Source organism: Osmerus eperlanus, chromosome 16, assembly GCF_963692335.1.
Source record: "Osmerus eperlanus chromosome 16, fOsmEpe2.1, whole genome shotgun sequence".
Taxonomy (NCBI): Eukaryota; Metazoa; Chordata; class Actinopteri; order Osmeriformes; family Osmeridae; genus Osmerus; species Osmerus eperlanus.
In genome coordinates, this window is record NC_085033.1 from 13,665,513 (window position 1) to 13,685,738 (window position 20,226).

The 20,226-nt window shown below is 51.0% G+C and overlaps 1 protein-coding gene across 2 annotated transcripts; it reads right to left on the bottom strand.

The window, feature by feature from the left end:
• Window positions 1-653: 653 nt before the first annotated feature.
• Window positions 654-19,914, bottom strand: LOC134036192 (enhancer of polycomb homolog 1-like). 2 transcript variants are annotated; one of them, XM_062481013.1, is made up of 15 exons: window positions 19,618-19,914; window positions 18,624-18,720; window positions 12,185-12,344; window positions 10,337-10,482; window positions 9,912-10,118; window positions 9,516-9,664; window positions 8,604-8,760; window positions 7,667-7,831; window positions 7,145-7,234; window positions 6,907-7,055; window positions 5,213-5,592; window positions 3,688-3,803; window positions 3,202-3,343; window positions 2,484-2,805; window positions 654-1,997 (listed from the first exon to the last, which is right to left on the bottom strand). In XM_062481013.1, the coding sequence occupies exons 3-15, from the start codon at window positions 12,282-12,284 to the stop codon at window positions 1,925-1,927; spliced, it is 2,196 nt and encodes a 731-aa protein (XP_062336997.1). In that variant the 5' UTR covers window positions 12,285-12,344; window positions 18,624-18,720; window positions 19,618-19,914; the 3' UTR covers window positions 654-1,924. The 2 variants fall into 2 exon arrangements, with proteins under 2 accessions (XP_062336997.1, XP_062336996.1); XM_062481012.1 differs by lacking the exons at window positions 18,624-18,720; window positions 19,618-19,914 and adding an exon at window positions 17,095-17,549.
• Window positions 19,915-20,226: the final 312 nt, after the last annotated feature.

Here is a 20,226-nt window from a genome sequence, read left to right on the forward strand (position 1 = left end):
ATCTTACAAATTCTATTGTAGGAGTACAACGTACTTTGTTAGTTTGAACCTTTTTACACATTTCAACTTCAGCAGCAAGACCACTTCTACCTGTCAACCAGTCACAGTGAAAAAAACTGCCTTTCTTAAGAACTCTAACTTGGTCGATTTTGTCAATGAACGCACCCTGCCGTTCATAAACCTTTATAATGGATGTGTACGTGTTGCGCAAGGTTGTGCTGCCATAGCAACGCCTTTTCTAACACTTTTTTTCTTTGTGCGTGAGGCTTTGTGTTCTGAGAAAGAAGTCTGAAGTGTGCTGAACCCTTCCTGCTAAATAAAACCCTCCACTTCATTGTTAAGGTTTCATGGTTAAATCCACATCTTAGGTAACATGACACACACACACGCACACAAAATAACACAAGAGACTTGCTGTTCCAAACACAATGCCCTGGAGGTTTGTTTTATTTCTTGTATTGATTTGATGTCTCTTTTTTTTTTTAAATCCATCTTTCAATGTGGGGTCTACAAAAGCAAACCTCATGAACCAATCAGGCCACAGGAACTGGCGTTCAGGATGTGGTACAGACAACATCAATCTACGTGTAGCCTTGTTCAGTACCAGTCTCTTCACAGAAGAGAGCTCATGTTTTATTTATTCTCTCTCTCTCTCTCTCTCTCCAGAGAAAGGCACCAAGAAACTTTATTTTGTGTTTCAAGGCCTTGCAGCCTTCTGGAAAAATCGAAAAAAAAAGATTTATTGTTTTTTGTTAAATACATGTTCTTTTTCATTACGTATAAATTGGAATGATAAAAATGTAGAATGGTTACTGCATTATTCTCCCTTATAGTGATTTTTTTCTGTTTGGTTCAACAAGTAACAATAGAATGAAGTCTTTCTATGAAGAACATACAATCAATATCCAAAAAGAGGGATACAAAAATAACTCGATTTCTTTCACAAAATGTGTGGGGGTGCGGGGGAATCATCGAAAAAAATTATAAGAAAAAAAATAAATGAAAAAGTGCTTAGATCATTCAGAAGCAGCCATAACTTCTGAGAAGAGACATCCTGTGTTGTTACTGGTCTCCAGAACTGTTTGAATGGAAGATCGTCGCAATAATGATTACTCACTGACAAACCGATAAGAACTTCACCAAACCTCTCCTCTCCACCCCCTCCCCCCCTGTGCACACACTCCACCCCTGACTGACTCCACATGACCCACCTATCGAGAGCCCGCCAGTGTTCACCACGTACAAACTACAGACAAGTTCAGATCCATCACATCTACACGCTGACTATAGCACAGGAGCCAATGAGGGTCCAATGTACAAAAAAAAAAAAAACAAGGTAAAAGAAACAAACAAAATCGTTTTTTTTTTTTTGTAAACACGGCACAATAAATAGATAAAACGTGAGGATCCACCCCGGCGATAACATCCATGACGGGGCGTGACGCACACCACTGCCAGAATGTTGCTTTGTTTTGTTTTTCTTTTTAATTTCATCCCAAGTGCAAAAACATCACAAATGAACAAATTCTGTATTCAAGTCATGTCATGTACACAAGGGGTTTGGGGGCATTACAAATATGCAGTACTGTACATATAATTGCAATATTCATAATTTACAGACATTGATATCTCTTATAAACAAAAACAAATTAGGGAGGGGGAGAAGGGGGGAGGCGGGCAGAATTGTGTGTGTGTATACAAGACGAGCATTGCAATTAAGTTCCCCCCCTCCACCCACCCCCCGGTTGCCACGGAAACGGCATGCCTCGCCCGTTTCCCGCCACCTCTTGCATCCAACCCGTCTCTCTCTCTCTCTCTCTCTCTCTCTCTCTCTCTCTCTCTCTCTCTCTCTCTGACAATGCATAGCACCTGGCCCCCCCCCCCTCCCCCCGGGGTCCCAGCTGTCTCGGGGTGGGGGGCGGGGCTACGTCACTTCCATTGCCACTGTGTTGTCTGATAAGCTGTTGAGGGGCGGCTTGTCTTGGTCCAGACTCTCCCTGCAGACACAGACACATCACATTTAGACATTTACATTTAGCAGACGCTCTTATCCAGAGCGTCTTACAGTAAGTACAGGGACATTTCCCCCCGAGGCAAGTAGGGTGAAGTGCCTTGCCCAAAGACACAACGTCATTTGCAAGGCTGGAAATTGAACCAGCAACCTTCTGATTAATAGCCAGATTCCCTAACCGCTCAGCCATCTGACCCCCGCATTAGAGATGACCACCTTCTAACCACGACTAACCCCCCCTGAACACGAAACAAATCCTCTCCAGCCCCCCCTCACCTGGGCCCCATCTCCAGCCCCCCCTCACCTGGGCCCCATCTCCAGCTCCCCCTCACCTGGGCCCCACCTCCAGCCCCCCCTCACCTGGGCCCCATCTCCAGCCCCCCCTCACCTGGGCCCCATCTCCAGCCCCCCCTCACCTGGGCCCCATCTCCAGCCCCCCCTCACCTGGGCCCCATCTCCAGCCCCCCCTCACCTGGGCCCCATCTCCAGCCCACCCGTGGCGGCGGTGACCATGGGCATCTGACAGTTGGCGCTGGCGGCCAGCTTTAAGGCGGATGTGGACACAGCGCTGAGCGCCCGGGGGATGTGGTGCCGCTTGCTGAGGGCGGCGGCGGCGGCGTTGGCGGCGCTCGCGCTCAGACGGAGGTTGCTGCCGTTCCCCGTCAGAACCTGAGTGGTGGTGGAGGAGGAGAGGGGGTGGGGGGTGCCGTTGTTGTTGCTGTGGGCGACCGTGGACGAGGGGTGGAGGAAGGTGGGGGAGGGCGTGCTGGAGAGGTGCAGGCCCTTGTAGACACCTGGAAGCGGAGGGGGGAGACCGACTGGGTTAGAATCGTTCCACATTGTAAAGCTCATCTGATTGGTTGTTGGTGAGTGACGGAAGTTGAGGTGATGGAAGTTGTACACATCAATAAGCTGTCATTATCTTCACACACACACATGTACCAGATGACTGGAGTCATGCATCACTGCCCTTCCAAAGGCTTCCCCACTACTTATGTTTCAACACCAGAGAAGGCTCTAGCAAATCCTCGATAGCCAAGCTCAGCGTGTGTGTGTGCGAGACAGACGTGGAGAGAATGGTGAAGCTCTAGTAAAAAGTTACGCTCAATTTCGTAAGACTCCATCAGATTTGCTTTTCGATACAAGAGCCTCTTGAGCTACTTCAGAACTCGGCAGCGCTGTAGTCCTACCTGAGGGCGAGAGGACTCCGTTGACTCCAGTTCCCAGAACCCCCTCCTCCTTGGTCTTGAGGGTCAGCAGCTGGTCTGTGGAGACCAGGGCTGAGGCTGCGAAGTGGGCGCTGGCCGAGTCTAACGTCTTAGACACCAGACCCTGGGGGGGGGGGGAAGGAGAGAGAGAGAGAGAGAGAGAGAGAGAGAGAGAGAGAGAGAGAGAGAGAGAGAGAGAGAGTACAGCTGTTAACAGCAAGCTTGGTAGGAGGTGGAGAGAGAGGTCCAAGTAGAGAGAGTGCCAGGTAGAGAGAAATGGGTAGGCAGCCAATCTGAGGTAGACAGATTCAAGTAGATATTTAGAGAGCCAGGTAAACAGATATAGGTTAACAGAAACAGGTAGACAGAGTTAGAGGTAGAGAGTCAGGGCCAGAGAGAGGCAGACAGAGTTAGAGAGAGAGAGTCAGGCCAGAGAGAGGCAGACAGAGAGAGGAGCAGGTGTCTGACCTGTGTGCTGTTGGCGGTGGAGGTCCTGTTAGCCTGCTGCTGCATCTGTTCTCTCTGCTGCTGCTGCATCTGAGCTAGCTGCTCTTGGTGCTGCTGGTACTGCTGGGCTGTGAACACTGCCAACACACACACACACACATTAACACGCTGGGCTGTGAACACTGCCAACACACACACACACACATTAACACGCTGGCCACACACTCTGACGTCTCGTTTGAAATATGTTTATTGGGAAACACATCATACAGCAGTGAAATTGGAAATTGACAGCAACATGTTTCCTTTTTCATTTCACAAACAAAAACAACAGAGAAGACAAATGTAAACAAACATCACACACCATACAAAAAATGTAATACAAAATAAAAACCCCACCCAAAACAGACGCCCTCCCACCACAACCCCCCTCCCTCACCATAACCCCCCCTCCCTCACCACAACCCATCTCAAACCCAGCTCCTCATGTAGGTCTGGGCGCTGAGTGGAGCCCAGTCTTAGCCAGGAGGGTGGTCAGTTCACCACCAGGGGGCATGCTCTTCTAACGTACTCACAGGCACCCCAGTCCTCACACCCCTCCCCTCCATTCTGCCCACCAGGGAACAGGACAGCTAATAAGGCCGTGTTGCTAGACTGGCTTGCTTTCAAACGTGAGATTTCTGCAGATGGATGAACAGCCCTCTCTCCTACCTGGACCAGCATTGGAATGCGCGAGCACTCGGCTACCGAACTGCTGCTCGTACTAAGACTGGCCTAGTCTGTACCGCACTACTACAGAAGCAGTTCCTAACATTTACGTGTGTGTGTGTGTGTGTGTCTGGTTTGTTTGATATTCAGAGCAGAGCTTCCCCTCCCCCACATACCGACAAAACCCATGCATCTTATGAATTTATTTATCAAATGGCCGTTCTTAATTGACTCTGGCTGTCAAAGGGGAAATGCTATGCCTTGTGAATGCAAAATAACCGCTGTTTGGTCACCAGCATTCAGACGAGAAGAAAGAGGAAAAAGAGAGGAAGCGACCACGCTTTATAACCACATCTCTATTCTGAAATTCTGAGAAAAATAAGTGTTTGAGGCCAGCACACACACGCATGTCAAACACACACTCAAGTCTGGGAGATGTGAAGGTGAATCGATACGAGACGTAAACGACCTAAATCATTTCATGCATGGAGACTTCGCAATTACATTTCTCAAACAATTTCCACGACAGTCAGAAGAGTCATTTTCCAGCAAATAGCTGCTTCCAACTAAACAGGTCGAGTCACGTGAATGAGTGAGTGCAAGTGTTAAGGACAGAGAGAGGAGAGAAAGAGAGATAATGATTGAAAGAGACAGAATGACAGAGAGGAGAGAGAGAAGGAGACAGAGAGGAGAGAGAAGGAGAAAAAGAGGAGACACAGATTGAGCGAGAGAGAAGGAGAGCCACTCACCGGAGACAGGAGACAGAGAGGAGACAGAGAGGAGAGAGAAGGAGAAAAAGAGGAGACAGATTGAGCGAGAGAGAAGGAGAGCCACTCACCGGAGACAGGGGTGGGAACAGGAGCTCCTCTCCCCTGAGAAGCAGCCCCGCCCGCCTGAGCCCCGAAGGTAGAGGAGGCGGATCGAATCAAACCGCGGCTCAGCCTCCTAAAGAGCGGATCTGCATTGTCTAGGTGGTGCAGTGGTAGTGTCCGTGGTCTAAAGTGCCTCCAGCGACATGCTTTTATATTCAAGAGTAACTGACTGAGGTCCGAGGAGGAGGAGGAGGAAGAAGAGTTTGACGAGGGTCGGTCCGAGGTATTTGTTTCTGAGGTACTGGAGAACTTGTGGACTGGAGAGAGTGGAGGCCGGTCGAGGATTTCTGGATCCAGCCCGTGAAATATGCTGTCGTAGTCTGTGTGTGCCCTGTCGAGCAGAACCCTGGAGGGGAGGAGGGGGGGAGGTCAGAGCTGCTGCTGACAGACAGGCTGGGGGGGTTTCTACTGCTCTGTAAACCCAGCTCTAGTTGGCGTGACGCCAGTCACTCATCTAGAGAGGTATGTGTCTGACACCCATCTGATTATATCACGCTTCCCCTTCCCTCCCACACTTTCTCAGTGAACTACCTCCCCCCCTCCAGTAGCCTACCTCCCCCCTCCCCCCTCCAGTAGCCTACCTCCCCCCTCCCCCCTCCAGTAGCCTACTTCCCCCTCCCCCCTCCAGTAGCCTACCTCCCCCTCCCCCCTCCAGTAGCCTGCCTACCTCCCCCCTCCCCCCTCCAGTAGCCTACCTCCCCCTCCCCCCTCCAGTAGCCTACCTCCCCCCTCCAGTAGCCTACCTCCCCCCTCCCCCCTCCAGTAGCCTACCTCCCCCTCCCCCCTCCAGTAGCCTACCTCCCCCCTCCAGTAGCCTACCTCCCCCTCCCCCCTCCAGTAGCCTGCCTACCTCCCCCCTCCCCCCTCCAGTAGCCTACCTCCCCCCTCCCCCCTCCAGTAGCCTACCTCCCCCTCCCCCCTCCAGTAGCCTACCTCCCCCCTCCCCCCTCCAGTAGCCTACCTCCCCCTCCCCCCTCCAGTAGCCTACCTCCCCCCTCCCCCCTCCAGTAGCCTACCTCCCCCCTCCCCCCTCCAGTAGCCTACCTCCCCCTCCCCCCTCCAGTAGCCTACCTCCCCCTCCCCCCTCCAGTAGCCTACCTCCCCCTCCCCCCTCCAGTAGCCTACCTCCCCCTCCCCCCTCCAGTAGCCTACCTCCCCCCTCCCCCCCTCCAGTAGCCTACCTCCCCCCTCCCCCCTCCCCCCTCCAGTAGCCTACCTCCCCCTCCCCCCTCCAGTAGCCTACCTCCCCCCTCCCCCCTCCAGTAGCCTACCTCCCCCCTCCCCCCTCCAGTAGCCTACCTCCCCCCTCCCCCCTCCAGTAGCCTACCTCCCCCTCCCCCCTCCAGTAGCCTACCTCCCCCTCCCCCCTCCAGTAGCCTACCTCCCCCCTCCCCCCTCCAGTAGCCTACCTCCCCCTCCCCCCTCCAGTAGCCTACCTCCCCCCTCCCCCCTCCAGTAGCCTACCTCCCCCTCCCCCCTCCAGTAGCCTACCTCCCCCTCCCCCCTCCAGTAGCCTACCTCTCCCTCCCCCCTCCAGTAGCCTACCTCCCCCCTCCCCCCTCCAGTAGCCTACCTCCCCCCTCCAGTCACCCCTTCCCCCTCTTGTAACCTCCCCTCTCCAGGGGTCTACCTCCCCCCTCCTCCTCCCCCCTCAGCTTACCTGCCCCCTCTGCCCTGGCGTCGCCGGGCCATGCCCAGGCAGCGTCGAGGCACGGTGAGCGTGGTGAGGCAGTAGCGGTACCGCTTGTCCCCCGGGCCCCCCTCCGCCGGGCCGCACCACGGCCAGCTGCCGCCGCGCTCCGACCGGGCCTGCCGGGACACACAGGACCAGACCGCTCACACATACACACAGTCTGAGCTACTCTCCTATTGGCTACTCGGCAGTATTGGCCACTCACAGTGTGGTATTGGCAGCCTGCCTTCCTGCGGAAGGCGTAGGCACCGTCTGGGTCGTTCTCCTCCTCGGCCTCGGACGAGCCAGAGTGCATCTGCAGACAGAGGTCAGAGGGAGGTCGGGTGATTTACAGCAGGGAAGCTGCGGACGCCAAATCAGCCCCCCCAAGTCCCACAAGCACTTGAGTTTAGCTTGACATCTTGGATGGCAATGTGAGCGATATGCCAGTAGGCCTAACTCTAGTCATCCGATAGAGGGTCACAGAAAGAGGGAGAGAGACTAACAGAGAGATGGAGAGACAGAGACAATGACAGGGAGAGGGATGGAGACAGTAACAGGGAGAGAGAGACGGAAAGAGAAATACAGTGACAGAGGGAGAGAGACTAACAGAGGAGGGACAACGACAGGGGGAGAGAAAGAGAGACACAGTCACAGAGAGGAAGATGATAGAGAGACAGAGTGACAGAGGGCGGGACAGGAAGAGACTGTGACAGAGAGAGACCAGCAGAGCGGGCTGGAGGCCTACCTGGGAGTAGGGCTCGTCGTCAGAGCTGGGGAAGTCGTACTGGTTCAGGTCTTTAGGGTTGAACACAGAGGGCCCGGCGTGGTGCGTCGCCCCGGACGACAGCGGCAACACTTTGGGCTTCTTCTCGTATTTCCTCTTCTGACGGACGACTTCTGTCTTCTCAGGCTGGGGGGGTGGGAGGGGAGGGGGAGGCAGAGGGGGTGTTTTACTACCAGCACCAATCACTGAACCCAACAAACAGAAATCCAATCAAGCTGCTTTTCCAATCTGGACGCATATCCCCCGGAGCGTCTGAGCTGACAGCGTTTCTAACCCTCATTTAGAACAGCAGTTAGACATTTACATTTAGTCATTTATCAGACGCTCTTATCCAGAGCGACTTACAGTAAGTACAGGGACATTCTCCCTGAGGCAAGTAGGGTGAAGTGCCTTGCCCAAGGACACAACGTCAATTGACACGGCCAGGAATCGAACCTGCAACCTTCTGATTACTAGTCCGATTCCCTAACCGCTCAGCCACCTGACTCCCTGACGGAAGGAACACTTCCTTAGGGTCTCGCATCTTCCACACATTCACATTTATTCATCTAGCGGACACTTTCAGCAGAAGCCACATGCACATGGTGCATTATAATGAGTGCAGCAGGTAAGTGCAGCACAGCACTACACAGGTTAGAGGCTAGAAACTTCCAGAACGTCCAGTGTTTTATATTCAGTCGGACTCGGGTGAGACGTAATAGGAAAAGAGGGGTTGTGAAGGTTGAGCTCTGAATCAACATATAAGCATACATACAGATCTACATCCATCCATCCACTCAACCAACCACCCATCCATCCTACCACTCACCCACCCACCCACTCAACCAATCATCCAACCGCCATTCATTCTTCAACCCTAAATACACCTTGTGAAGACTCTTTCCTGGCACCAGCGTACCTTAGACTTGTAGTCTTTGAGGTCCATGTGGTCCTGGTGTCGGTACTGGTTGCTGTTGGTCAGGGGCACCAGGGGCACGGAGTAGGCCGGCTTGGCCAGGGCTCGCTGAGCCAGCACCTCCGCCATGATCTCACCGCCGAAGTCGGCCATGCCGTTCCTGGAGAGGGGGGGGGACAGAGCGGGTCAGAACCAGCAGCCGACCGCCCCGGAGCGTGCTGTCGAGCGCCGGGGCGATCATCCAAAGCACCACTTGAAAGTTACGATCGAGCATTTTCATTTGGCCAGAAGGCCGGCTGGATTTACGTTCTGTACTTAGAGGACGTTAAGTGTTTTTATGACTCCGTATCGAGCCTCTCCCTATCACATTACCCCAGCTCATCAATACCCAGGCCCACAGCCCCGGACGCAGACAGCACCAGCAGCCTGGAGTGATGACGTCATCTGCTAACCACCTGACCACATCAGGATGTCCAGAGTTTGCAGTGGGTTTCTAAGGAGACAATCCTCTCCCCTGTCTGGCTAACAAAGTCAGTCTGCTAAATTTTCCGCTGATGCCGTCTTACAGAGTGACCAGTCTGACGACACGGCCGGTCTAACCAGCCCGACGACACGGCCGGTCTAACCTGCCCGACGACACGGCCGGTCTAACCAGCCCGACGACACGACCGGTCTAACCAGCCCGACGACACAGACGGTCTAACCTGCCCGACGACACAGCCGGTCTAACCAGCCCGACGACACAGCCGGTCTAACCAGCCTAACGACACAGCCGGTCTAACCTGCCCGACGACACAGCCGGTCTAACCTGCCTGACGACACAGCCGGTCTAACCTGCCCGACGACACAGCCGGTCTAACCAGCCTAACGACACAGCCAGTCTAACCAGCCTGAGCACACGTCTGCCGTCCTCACCTCTTCTCCACCACCTCCAGGGTGAGGTGCAGCAGCTCCCTCTTGCTCTTCTCCCTCCTCTTGATCATCTCCAGGATGGTGACGGCTCGGCTCAGGTCCCTCCTCAGCTTCAGCATCTTCTCGTACGACGCCTCGTCGTTCTTGCGGTTCTGTCGAAGGGGAAACGACACGCGGTTACTCAGCAGAACCAGACCAGGAAATGACATGGTCTAGAACAGTGTTTCCCAACCTTTTTTGAGCCGCGGCACATTTTTTACATTTACAAAATCCTGGGGCACACCACCAACCAAAATGACACTAACACAGTACATAGATTAGCCGGGGAACCAGTGTTGCTCCTGGGGATTGCCGTCTGTCTAATTGGCTAGCTGATTGGCTAATCGGCTGACCACTCACCTTCCTGGTCTGCATCTTCTCTGTGCGGCGGCGGAAGGCCACGTAGGGGTCGCTGGTGCTTGATCCGTCCCTCCTCTCCTGCTTCACGCTGGGGTGCAGCGTGCCGCTCTGACAGGACTTCCTCTTGCGACTCCAGTAGTCAAACACCTCCTGGATCAGCTCATCATCCTCCTTCAGCAGGAGCTTAGCCTCCTGCAGGCTCACCAGCTGGGGGGAGGAGGAGTGCAGGAGGAGGGAAGGAAGAGGGGGGGGGTAAAGGAGAAGAGATGGGGGGGAGGAGTGTGGGAAGGGAGGGACGGGAGGTTGTATTTACAAATTGTTGTTTTACGTTGTTGAGTGACTGAGTAAGTATGGTGGGTGTGTACAGGACAGGTGTGTGTATTTAGCTGTCCGTGTGTGTGTGTGTGTGTGTGTGACAGGCTCACCTGCTGGCCGCTGCCCTTCTCCAGACGGTCAACCATCTCCTCAAACTGCAGGAAGGTGATCTCCATCTTTTTCTTCAGCTTGGTCACAAACGCCTCGTCCTCCGTGTCCAGGTCATAGTCTGGCTGCTCTGTGTCCAGGCTGAAAGCTGGAGGGAGGGAGAGAAGAGGGGGAGAGGGGGATGGAGGGAGAGAAGAGAGGGATGGAGAGAGGAGAGAAGGAGGGAGTCAAGATACATTTTAAATGAATCAGAAGTCTATCATCAGATACTTTAGTGTCCAATTTTCCCCGATGGAGTCAGTTTACAGCTCCATTTTAGATACAACAGCCAATCATATCTCTCCCTTGGGGGTTCTTCTATCATTTGAACTCGCCAGTAAGACACTGCTGTAGAGACTGCACTCTCCAGAGTTAATAACGTATTTAGGAGACGCTTTTATCTAAAGCAACATCCAGAAGGGATTTGAATCTGCGGCCTCAATCTTGAACGCTCTACCACCGAGCTACACCCATCCCCCAGGGAAACAAACAGATCCGCCATGCTTACCAACAAACACACACAAGTAAAGAGTGTGGGGGTGCACGTCACAATCAGCCAAGAAGGTTCCAACTCAGATCTGTGAACCAACATGGCCATCCTCCTCCTCTCCTCTTTTCTCCTCTCCTCCTCCTCTCCTCTTTTCACCCCACCCCTCTCTCTTCACGGTGGGAAGCTTGTCACCACCAAGATGGCCGCTACCTCGAGCCTCGTCTCCACAGTTCTGCACCTGCAGGTCTGGATGAGGCGCAGCGCATTCTTCAACCTGCACCGCGGCAGCACCACGCCTCGCCGGGCTCACCGCAATTAAGAGACTCAATTAAAGTGCCATTTTCGACATTGAGATTGAAGCCTCGAGATTAAAGCTAGCCCCTGGGCAGACGGCGTGGCAGGGAAGGTAAGGGGAATTCCAAATGAACTGCGTTTCCTCGTCAGGAAGGGCTTGGTACATTAGTGTCGGGACTGACAGGGGCTCTTGACTCCGCGTGAGCGACAGTCACACTGTGCCTCCAGCCGGAAGAGTTTCCCCTGCTCCTGTCACCAGAAGACACCGCTGCAGGTGAAATGACACACGCGATCCATCAGCAAACCGTTTAAAGGCTAAACGTGGCTTTTAACAATGACGCTGGAAGAGGAGGAGAAAAGGACAGATGGAAAAGCTGTTGGAAGCCTCCGAGTCTGGGAGCCGATCTCACAACACGTCTCCAGCACCAGAAGAGGAAACAGCACACTAACATCACTGCAACAAGACGACCTGTCAAGCCGGTGGATACTGGAAGGAAACGTGGATATTTAGGCAACATTTCAAGACAGGACCAGACATGGAATAGAGCTGGACTGGAGCTGGTGCCCACATCCTAGGAGACCTTGAGGAATCAACTTTGGGATACTGATTTCCATGTCAGATAAGCTCAGCTCCACTCAGGCCCTTATCCAAGCCCTGCTGGACAGCCAGCAGCCAGACTGTTTACCTTGGCAGGGACTCATCCCAGTTCCCGAGCCTCAAAGCAGAACTACAGAAACAAACCACTTCCAACAGCCCACACCTACAACACTGTTTTATATACAGTCATAATACAGCAACTCCGGTTCTGGCCTCAGTTAGACTCTAACCCGAGGAGAGAGACACTCCTGTCCTACACACAGCATCCTGGTTCAGGCCAGAATCAAGACCCCACCCCTTAACCGGTAACCTTCAGAACGAGGCACCTCCGGTCAAGCCCGCCAACATGCAGCCTAGACGTAGAGGGCCTAGAAGCTGACAGACAGAGGCAGGGGGGGAGGAGGGGGAGGGTGAGGCAGGTGTACTCACGCTGTATGTGAATGAGCTGCTTTGGCATCTTGAAGTCCCCGGGGTAGAGGGATTCATAGTAGGCGATGTTGCTCTCCGCCTCGGGAACGGGGATTACCATGCTGTCCCTCTTCTCCCCGTACACCTGCTGAGCAGATATGGCCCTCTGGAGATGGTGCTCCTGCAGGGGGGAGGAGGAGAGAGAGGAGGGGGAGAGAGAGGGGGGGGAGAGAGAGGGGGGAGGAGGAGGAGAAGAGGGGGGAGGAGGAGGAGAAGAGGGGGGAGGAGGAGGAGAGGAGGGGGGAGGAGGAGGAGGGGGAGAGAGAGGGGGGGGAAAGAGAGGGGGGGAAAGAGAGGGGGGAGGAGGAGGAGAAGAGGGGGGAGGAGAGAGAGGGGGGAGGAGGAGGAGGAGGGGGAGAGAGAGGGGGGAGGAGGAGGGGGAGAGAGAGGGGGGAGGAGGAGGGGGAGAGAGAGGGGGGAGGAGGAGGGGGAGAGAGAGGGGGGAGGAGGGGGAGAGAGAGGGGGGAGGAGGAGGAGGAGGGGGGAGGTAGCAAGACGGAGTGGGAGAAACAGAGGAGAGGGGGGGAGAAGGAGGGGGGGTGGGTGAGGGAGAGAGTCAGAGGGTGAGTACAAGGGTATGACAACCTCTCCATGTGATCCAAGCGCACAGCAAGACGACCATGTGTACGTGTGTTCTGAGAGACTGACAAGAGACGAGGTGACATGACTTCAGATCCTCCAGCAGTGACGCTTCACGCACCGGAGTGACCGGGGTTCAGACGTTCCTATAAGCCCACTCGTTCCAGAAAGAAAAATAAGGAACAGACGGCGGCAGATCCATCACTCGCTGACACCTCAGCAGGGCTTGTGAGGACCAGCTCCTGCTCGCAGGAGTTGCATTCCACTAGCGGCACAAACAACAAACAAGCTCCATCTGAGGAGATCAGTCAGGTAGTGGGCCGGACGTTTGGCAGTTTGGCCATTTGACACCTGGCAGTTTGGCCGCCTCCGACTCGTCTCTCCAACTGATCGGTCGTTCAGGATAGCGATAAAACGTCCTCTCCGCAACAGACGCAGGGAGGCAACGCGAGTTGGAACACGGAAAAGGGCTTGCGTGTCCTGGGAGTCTGATAGGGCAAGGAATACTGTGTTTATATTATATTTATGTGTGTGTTTTTTCCACAACCAGTGTGAAGCGAGCCAAGCAGATCCATGGGGGAATGTGCCGGAAGGCTGGCTGGCCGTCAGAGCGGCTGTCTGAAGGCCCTCAGCTAGCAGTAGAAAAGGTCCTGGGCTCAGACATTGGCACACTGCCACTGGCAGCCTGTCAGCAACCCAGCAAGTGCCCAGACTTCTCTGTGTGTGTCAGAGAGGTAAGTGTGTGTGTGTGTACGGTCTCTCTGTGTGCGTCAGAGAGGTAAGTGTGTGTGTACGGTCTCTGTGTGTGTGTGTGTACGGTCTCTCTGTGGTCGGAGACCTGCAGAAGTTTGCTCAGCGGTCAGCCTGACATCAGACACCTCGCTGCAGCCCGAGAGCGTTCCCGACCATGGGGAAACCCCCCCGGGCGCACGCGGAGTGTTTCCCAGACACACAAACACGCCCCACCACTCCTGCCCTCAGAGAAGCAGGATGTGGGCCACATGAAAAAAGAGGAAAGAACCAGTGGAGTTCTACAGGCCTTCTGTAAGCCTGAGCATGCATGTCTGTGTTTGTGCTACATGAAACAGCCAGGTGCTGTCTTGTCTCTGCACAGAGGAGGAGATGAGAGGAGAGAAAGAGAGGAGGGAAGGAGAGGAGGGAGTCAGGCCTAGACTGTTGCTCCCCCGTTTCCCTCGCTTCACAGCAGGATACCTCCCGCACTCAAAACCATCGGCTGGGTGTTCACGCTCTAGGTGCTCCCCCTCTTTCAGGCGATTGCAGAAAGTCAACGAGACGAAACCGAACTCAAACTAAAAGCTACAACAAGAACTGCGCAGACCTCAACGTGTCACCATTCACTCAACTGTTACCGTGTTCCTAGAACTGAACTCAAACTTCTGCCCACTCCAAGGTCGTCCTCCCGTCAGTAGGCTACATCGTTTCCCGGCACTGCTCCGAGGCACATTCCAGTTACAAAAGCCGGTTCTACTCAAAAAGACTAGAATCAAAAAGACTAGAACGCTCTCTGGCCCTCTCTCCTGTACACGATGTCTTGCATAACCTTGAGATGGTTTTGTTGGCTGTGGGTCAATCATACCTCCGGAGCGCAGGAACACACTGACGTGCAGCGCTCGTTCTTCGCTAAGAGAACTTGAAATCATCAGTCAGTCACAGCCTGGGGGAGAACGTGTCCTGCTGCCTTGTTTACCTCCCTGGCGACGGCAATGCTCCCCGGGACAACACAGTTGCATTGCGGCGCAGAACAAGAATACAAAACACTTTCACAAACGCATACATCTACTCTCCGTTTGTAGACTGTCTACAAATACACCCCCCCCCCCCCCTCCCTCCCGCTCCCAGACTCTCTCTGCATTCTTCAGACCGAGACTATCCTGAAACAGCCTTCCGAATGACCATATATATCAATGTCAGCTCTCTGTCTGACAGCACGGGCCTCTAGCCTGTCAGCTGACATCACAGACACAGTAAATGCCACTTAACGTGATGGAGCAGCCCCAGGAGCAGGTGGGGGGGGGGGGGGGGGTTTGAGGAGAGGGTTCACAGTCAGCGCAGTCTGGAGAACTCACACGGAGGAGACCGTGCCTCTGCACTGACAATCCCATTACGACTCCATTGATTACAACTGTTCAGCACCAGTTGTTCAGGTTTTGCCACGTGGCATCGAGACCAATTTCTAGTGACGCGGCAATACAAAAAGTATTTGGTCATTCACGCAAAGCCGATCGAGTCGCTTTCTGAACGGTACATGGGTTAGTTTGGACACACCAATGGATACAGGCTGGAGAATATGAAAGACGTTATGACCAATGAGTAAGTGGAACAGTACGATATTGGTTAGTTGAAAGTGGAAGCTTGCTGGCGATAGTCTTAGATGCAGTGAAGAGCTTTAGACAGGTTACGCACACCGTGATGTACATTCCGATACAAGTAAGTCACAGTGAGAGACTTGTTGATAGCCAGCGGTGCGTGTGTGCGCGCGCGCTCTCGCTCTGAACAGCATGTTTTTGGCACTCGTACAAAGACAACAGGACTACCACCAAGCAGCGCGCGCACACACACACACACTGACCTCCTCTTCACCCAGTGTAAACACACTGTGTCTAGACCAACACAAACACAGAACACGTGTGGATGGATTTACTCTCCCAGTTCACCCTCCTCCTGGACAAACTACAAGGAACATTTCATCATGTCGATTCAAGAACAGATTCTAAAGACGGGTAAGAAAAAAGTATTTCAGGCTGTAAACAAAGTGTAAACCATCAACATTCACTTGTTCAATCACTCATGACTAGGCCTAGTTAAAATATAAAACAAACTACCACCACTGCCCTGGTCCCTTCAGACAGATCTATCCTGAGCACTGAAACCTCCTCCACCTTCTCAGCGTGACAGAAGCAGTTAAACGCGTTTACTTTCTCATCTCATTTCCGCATGGCTGTGAGGTACATGCATTACGCAACGCTGCACTTCGGGGTGAATGGAGTTCAGACTTAGTGAAGCGAGCTAGCATCCACACCCACCCTCCCCTTCTCCCCCCTGCATGCTACATGTCTCCCAGCTGACACACTTTTGAACCTGTCTGGGCCCTAGGTTACCCAACTCCACGCTGGCTCCGTTAGAAGCGCTGATGGGAGTGTTGACCTATTCCTAGACAACTATCAGAACTATCGTAACATGAGCCCTGTACATGGGTAACAACAGGTTAACTGTCAGTTAAACTGCCAGTTTAAATAATGTTCTGCGTGCAAGTGCTTTATTGCCACACATGTCTTAAGAGTTCAGTTGTTCACATACAGGGGAGTCCATGTGGTGGAACGTTTAAAATCATGCTAACAGTTGGATCCAACGGCCCCTTGTTGCTAACACAGATCAATGAATCACAACAGACCAAATACCAACATGTTTGTAGGAAGTGAGGGTTTACAAACCCCTTGATACACAAGATATCTGTTTGAGTCCTTGTACGAGTTGGGATAGCCAATGAAACCGGCTAGACGCGTTTACAAATTGCCACAAATCAGGAGAAAAGTTGTCAAACGTAGAGCTACCGCTGTCAAAAAACAGCCCTGTCATGATGCATAAAACAGCTTTCTGCTTCTCACTGAGGAGAAACCCTTACGCGGACCAGTCAAAATCATAATTTATGGTGGCCAAGCGTGAAACCGACAAATATATGACAACTGGGCTATTTACGTACATCTTTCTATTTTTCAGATGCAACTACGTGCAAGTCAAGCATTACTCTGATACCGCATAACTAGCCATTCCAAACAATGTTCTACTGACACATTTCATGTGATGGTCGTGTTATTACTCGTCGTTCTATGAGGTGTGCAAGGTGGCCAACCAGTGTTGACATTTTCCGACCCGATCAGGCAATGTGGTCAGATGCTACTTCAGATCACTGGCTCCCCCTTGCACTAGTCTATTGCTATTACGCTAACAAGGCCCATCCCAAAGACAGTCAACAAAATGTCGGATTCACGGGAATCACGTGACCCCTTTGTGCACAGAAATCAATCCACAGCAAAAACAAACCGATACAACCAGGATATTGTATCATAAATAGAGAGAATGACACTTAAAGATTTTGAAACGTAGCACAATGTATTGTTGGCATTTCGTTTACACCCCTAAATCGTCGTGTTTCTGGGTAGAAAACTGGCGGCCATTTTGTGCAAACTTGCGCAGAAAAAGGAGGGACACCTCGTATAATGTAAAAATTAGGAAATCGTTTATTTGAAAATTGTCGAACTATTAAAGCATACCGATTCCTCCTCCTTCTCCATCCCCGTCGGCATCTGCGGTACTGCCCGGTTAATTGATGCATATTCGTGCAGGTCGGGTAAATCCTCACAGCGGAAGACGGGTAGAGGCTTGGAAGCGTCCAGCGCCCGTGCCCGAAACGACAATTTACTCATTTTTACAGTTCAAAATGCAATATAAATCTATCCGTAGTTCTCCTAATATTCACAACGGCCTCGAGTTGAGTTTTCATGGATGATTCTGTGCGGTTGATCTGAAATCTAAGGTTCGACTGGTTGAAGCTATATATAGGGCGTCGCGAACGGAGCCGGGAAGGCCCGGATCTTGGTCGCTCTCTTTCGGACTATTTTTTCCGATGCTCCGCTCCCTATCGGTGGTTCAGTACGCCATGGCCAACATGGCGGACATTAAAAACTCTTTAACGCCCAATTCGATCGTAGCAGCCCAACCCCCGTTCGTCGAACAGCCATTCCCACAAGGTCCCGAGCGCTTGCGCGTTCGCTGTGGTGGGGGAAGGGGGCGTCCATTGCATTAATAGCAAGCCCCCCAACACACACACATAAATTGATACAATTAGATGAGTGTATAAATAATAATATAAAACATTGCTGTGTATTAATAATAATAATAAAAGACAGATTTTCTACGACTATCTCTCAAAAAGATATACAAAAGAACGTGTAATAGGCCACGTCCCAAAACAGATATGAAAACATTATTGTTTTGATCAATACATTGAATTGACACGTTTTAGAAATGAATGTATAACTACGTTGATTCTAATCGAAAACAAATCTATTATTCGCGTTGAACGTTGATGCAACAAATCTGTTCTGGCCCTGGATATCCAACTAATATATTGCAGGGTGTAAAATCTACCAGACTCCTTAAAAGTTAATTGCGAGTGGAGTCTAGATTAAAATGTAAAGATTCCGTGCCATTCGCTTTACCCACCACCCAAGCGCCCAAGACCTGACTGAATTAAAACACCGTATTAAATTCTATGTAGTTTGCTCTGTGAATCGTTAAATGTAATGGATCGATATTGTCTACACCTCCACTGTTAATATAATAATGAGTTATATTCGACTACACGTAGGCCTAGAAGAGATGGTGGACGATATGATAATCGTGAAATGTAGATGTGGTATGTTGAAAAATGCTATGAGGTCTATTGGAATCATCCCAGAAATCAGGAATTTCAGAAAATGGTTTAAGTAATACGTTTTGTTTCTTAAAAACCTTTCATAAACAGCCTCACTTGTTCATTGCTTGGTAATATCTGAAGTATTCTAAAAATGCTGGTTTGAACTGCCCATACTTTTCCTGGCTGCGAGTGAAATCTTTTTCAGAAGTGAAATTCATTTTCTTTTATGTTTGACGATGACGCCCTCTACTGGTACAAAAAGTCTTACAACTTTTACCGATTTACAACAGACCAAAAAAAGAAGGTATTTGTGATTGAATATAATGTTTCAATAATCTGGCAAATAGGCAAACACACTCAAAATCAACGTTTTTAGTGCCTTACCTAGTGCAGCCATTGCAGATTACCCAGGGTCGAACAGGATAAAGTATAGAGGGTTCCACTCTTCTTCATCCATTGTAGCACAGCACTTCATAAAGACCTACATGGAAATGTGACAAAGTATATGATGTAAGAGAAAGGTGAGATTTCGACCCGTATCATTACACTCATTCATTTTACATAGTAAATAATAAACAAAAGTGATTGATATTATGGGCTGGATGGGCTATCCACAGGTCAAAATGGCAGAAAGGTTGCGTATGAAATGTATAAATTCCCTACGTAGTGAATTAAATGATTAACAAACTCAATACATTGTGATTTGTTATATCTTAGTGTTGTCGACAGGCAGCCATGGCCAACACGCCACCAGTTCCTCAACTGACCGTAGTTTGGTCTGGCAGTATTGAGCTAGCAACAAAACAAAATTCTGTGCAAATAGATTAGCCACAGCTATTTGACTCAGATAATAGTCACCAGACAGCCACCTGGAAAATATTTATGACTTTTACATTTGTCAAAACACCAGTCTGAGGTCATCTTAAAACACCGACACCAGTTATGTTTTTTCAACAACACTATAAACATTTACAGTCGCTAATATGACCGCTTGAGAAGGCAAACAACTTAAATTCCGGCAAAAAAAAGACAAAATAAACCTTTCGTTAGTTCGCAATCTATTTTGCGAGCAGTACTTGAAACAGGTGGATTCATTTAATGACCGTGCCAAATTACACGTAAACGCTCGAAAGAGGATTGACTTGGTGGAGTGGTTGTTGTGTCGTGGGTAAATTAACATTAGACTGTGCTATAAGCAGTTACTAGCTAGCTATCAAGCTGCTATTAAACCAACATAGCGACTACAGAAAATAGCTAAGATAACAGCTAGCTACCCAACAACAAGCTGGCTACCTAAATACCGTCCAGTCAAATTTCACAGATCTCTTTTTGCCCATTTCGACCATAATATCAATGTTTGATGGGAAAAAAAACTTACCGTATTGGATGGATGGAAGATTTGGGTAGTTGGTCTGGTATATCTAAAGTAGCTATCTAGCATGCTAGCTAACATTTCTGCTGATCATCAGGAAAACCCTAAAAGGACACATCAAGAGACTAGCTACCCCCTCCAGGCAGTTGGTATTTAGCAAACAAACGCGAAATACAGTAGGCTTTGTCCTGTCAGACGATCCTCTAAATGTAAATCCCGTTCCTCTTTTCTCCGTTCACGTAATCCAACGATATTCAATTCGAAAAGACTCCAAGAAACTATCTACATGTAAAGAGCTCGATTGATGGGGGGGGGGGGTTGTCTAGCGAGATGGCTAACAACTTTGACATGGAAGACGGTGTGTGATTGGGCGGCGGATGTCACCAATCACCTGTAGGGAGCAAGGAGAGTAGACTTCATGAGCTCATCAACCAAATGCAGACGTTTTAACAGTTTGTAAAGTAGGCTACTGCGGTAATGTTGATATTTTTCAACAGAAATAACACAAACAAAATATATGGGATATCTTTTGAGACACCATATCGAGGTATTTGATAAGTGGAGGAACGCAAGCACAACTCACAAAATGAAAGCAAGGAAGGAACAATTTCACTA

Excerpts from the sequence above, each read along its gene's own strand:
- LOC134036192 (XM_062481012.1), bottom strand. The coding sequence starts at position 17,247 with ATGAGTAAATTGTCGTTTCGGGCACGGGCGCTGGACGCTTCCAAGCCT. Across the intron at positions 10,483-12,184 it reads GCAGCTCATTCACATACAGC|CTTTCAGCCTGGACACAGAG; the intron begins GTGAGTACACCT and ends CCCTCCCTCCAG. Across the intron at positions 8,761-9,515 it reads CTGGAGGTGGTGGAGAAGAG|GAACGGCATGGCCGACTTCG; the intron begins GTGAGGACGGCA and ends CCCCCTCTCCAG.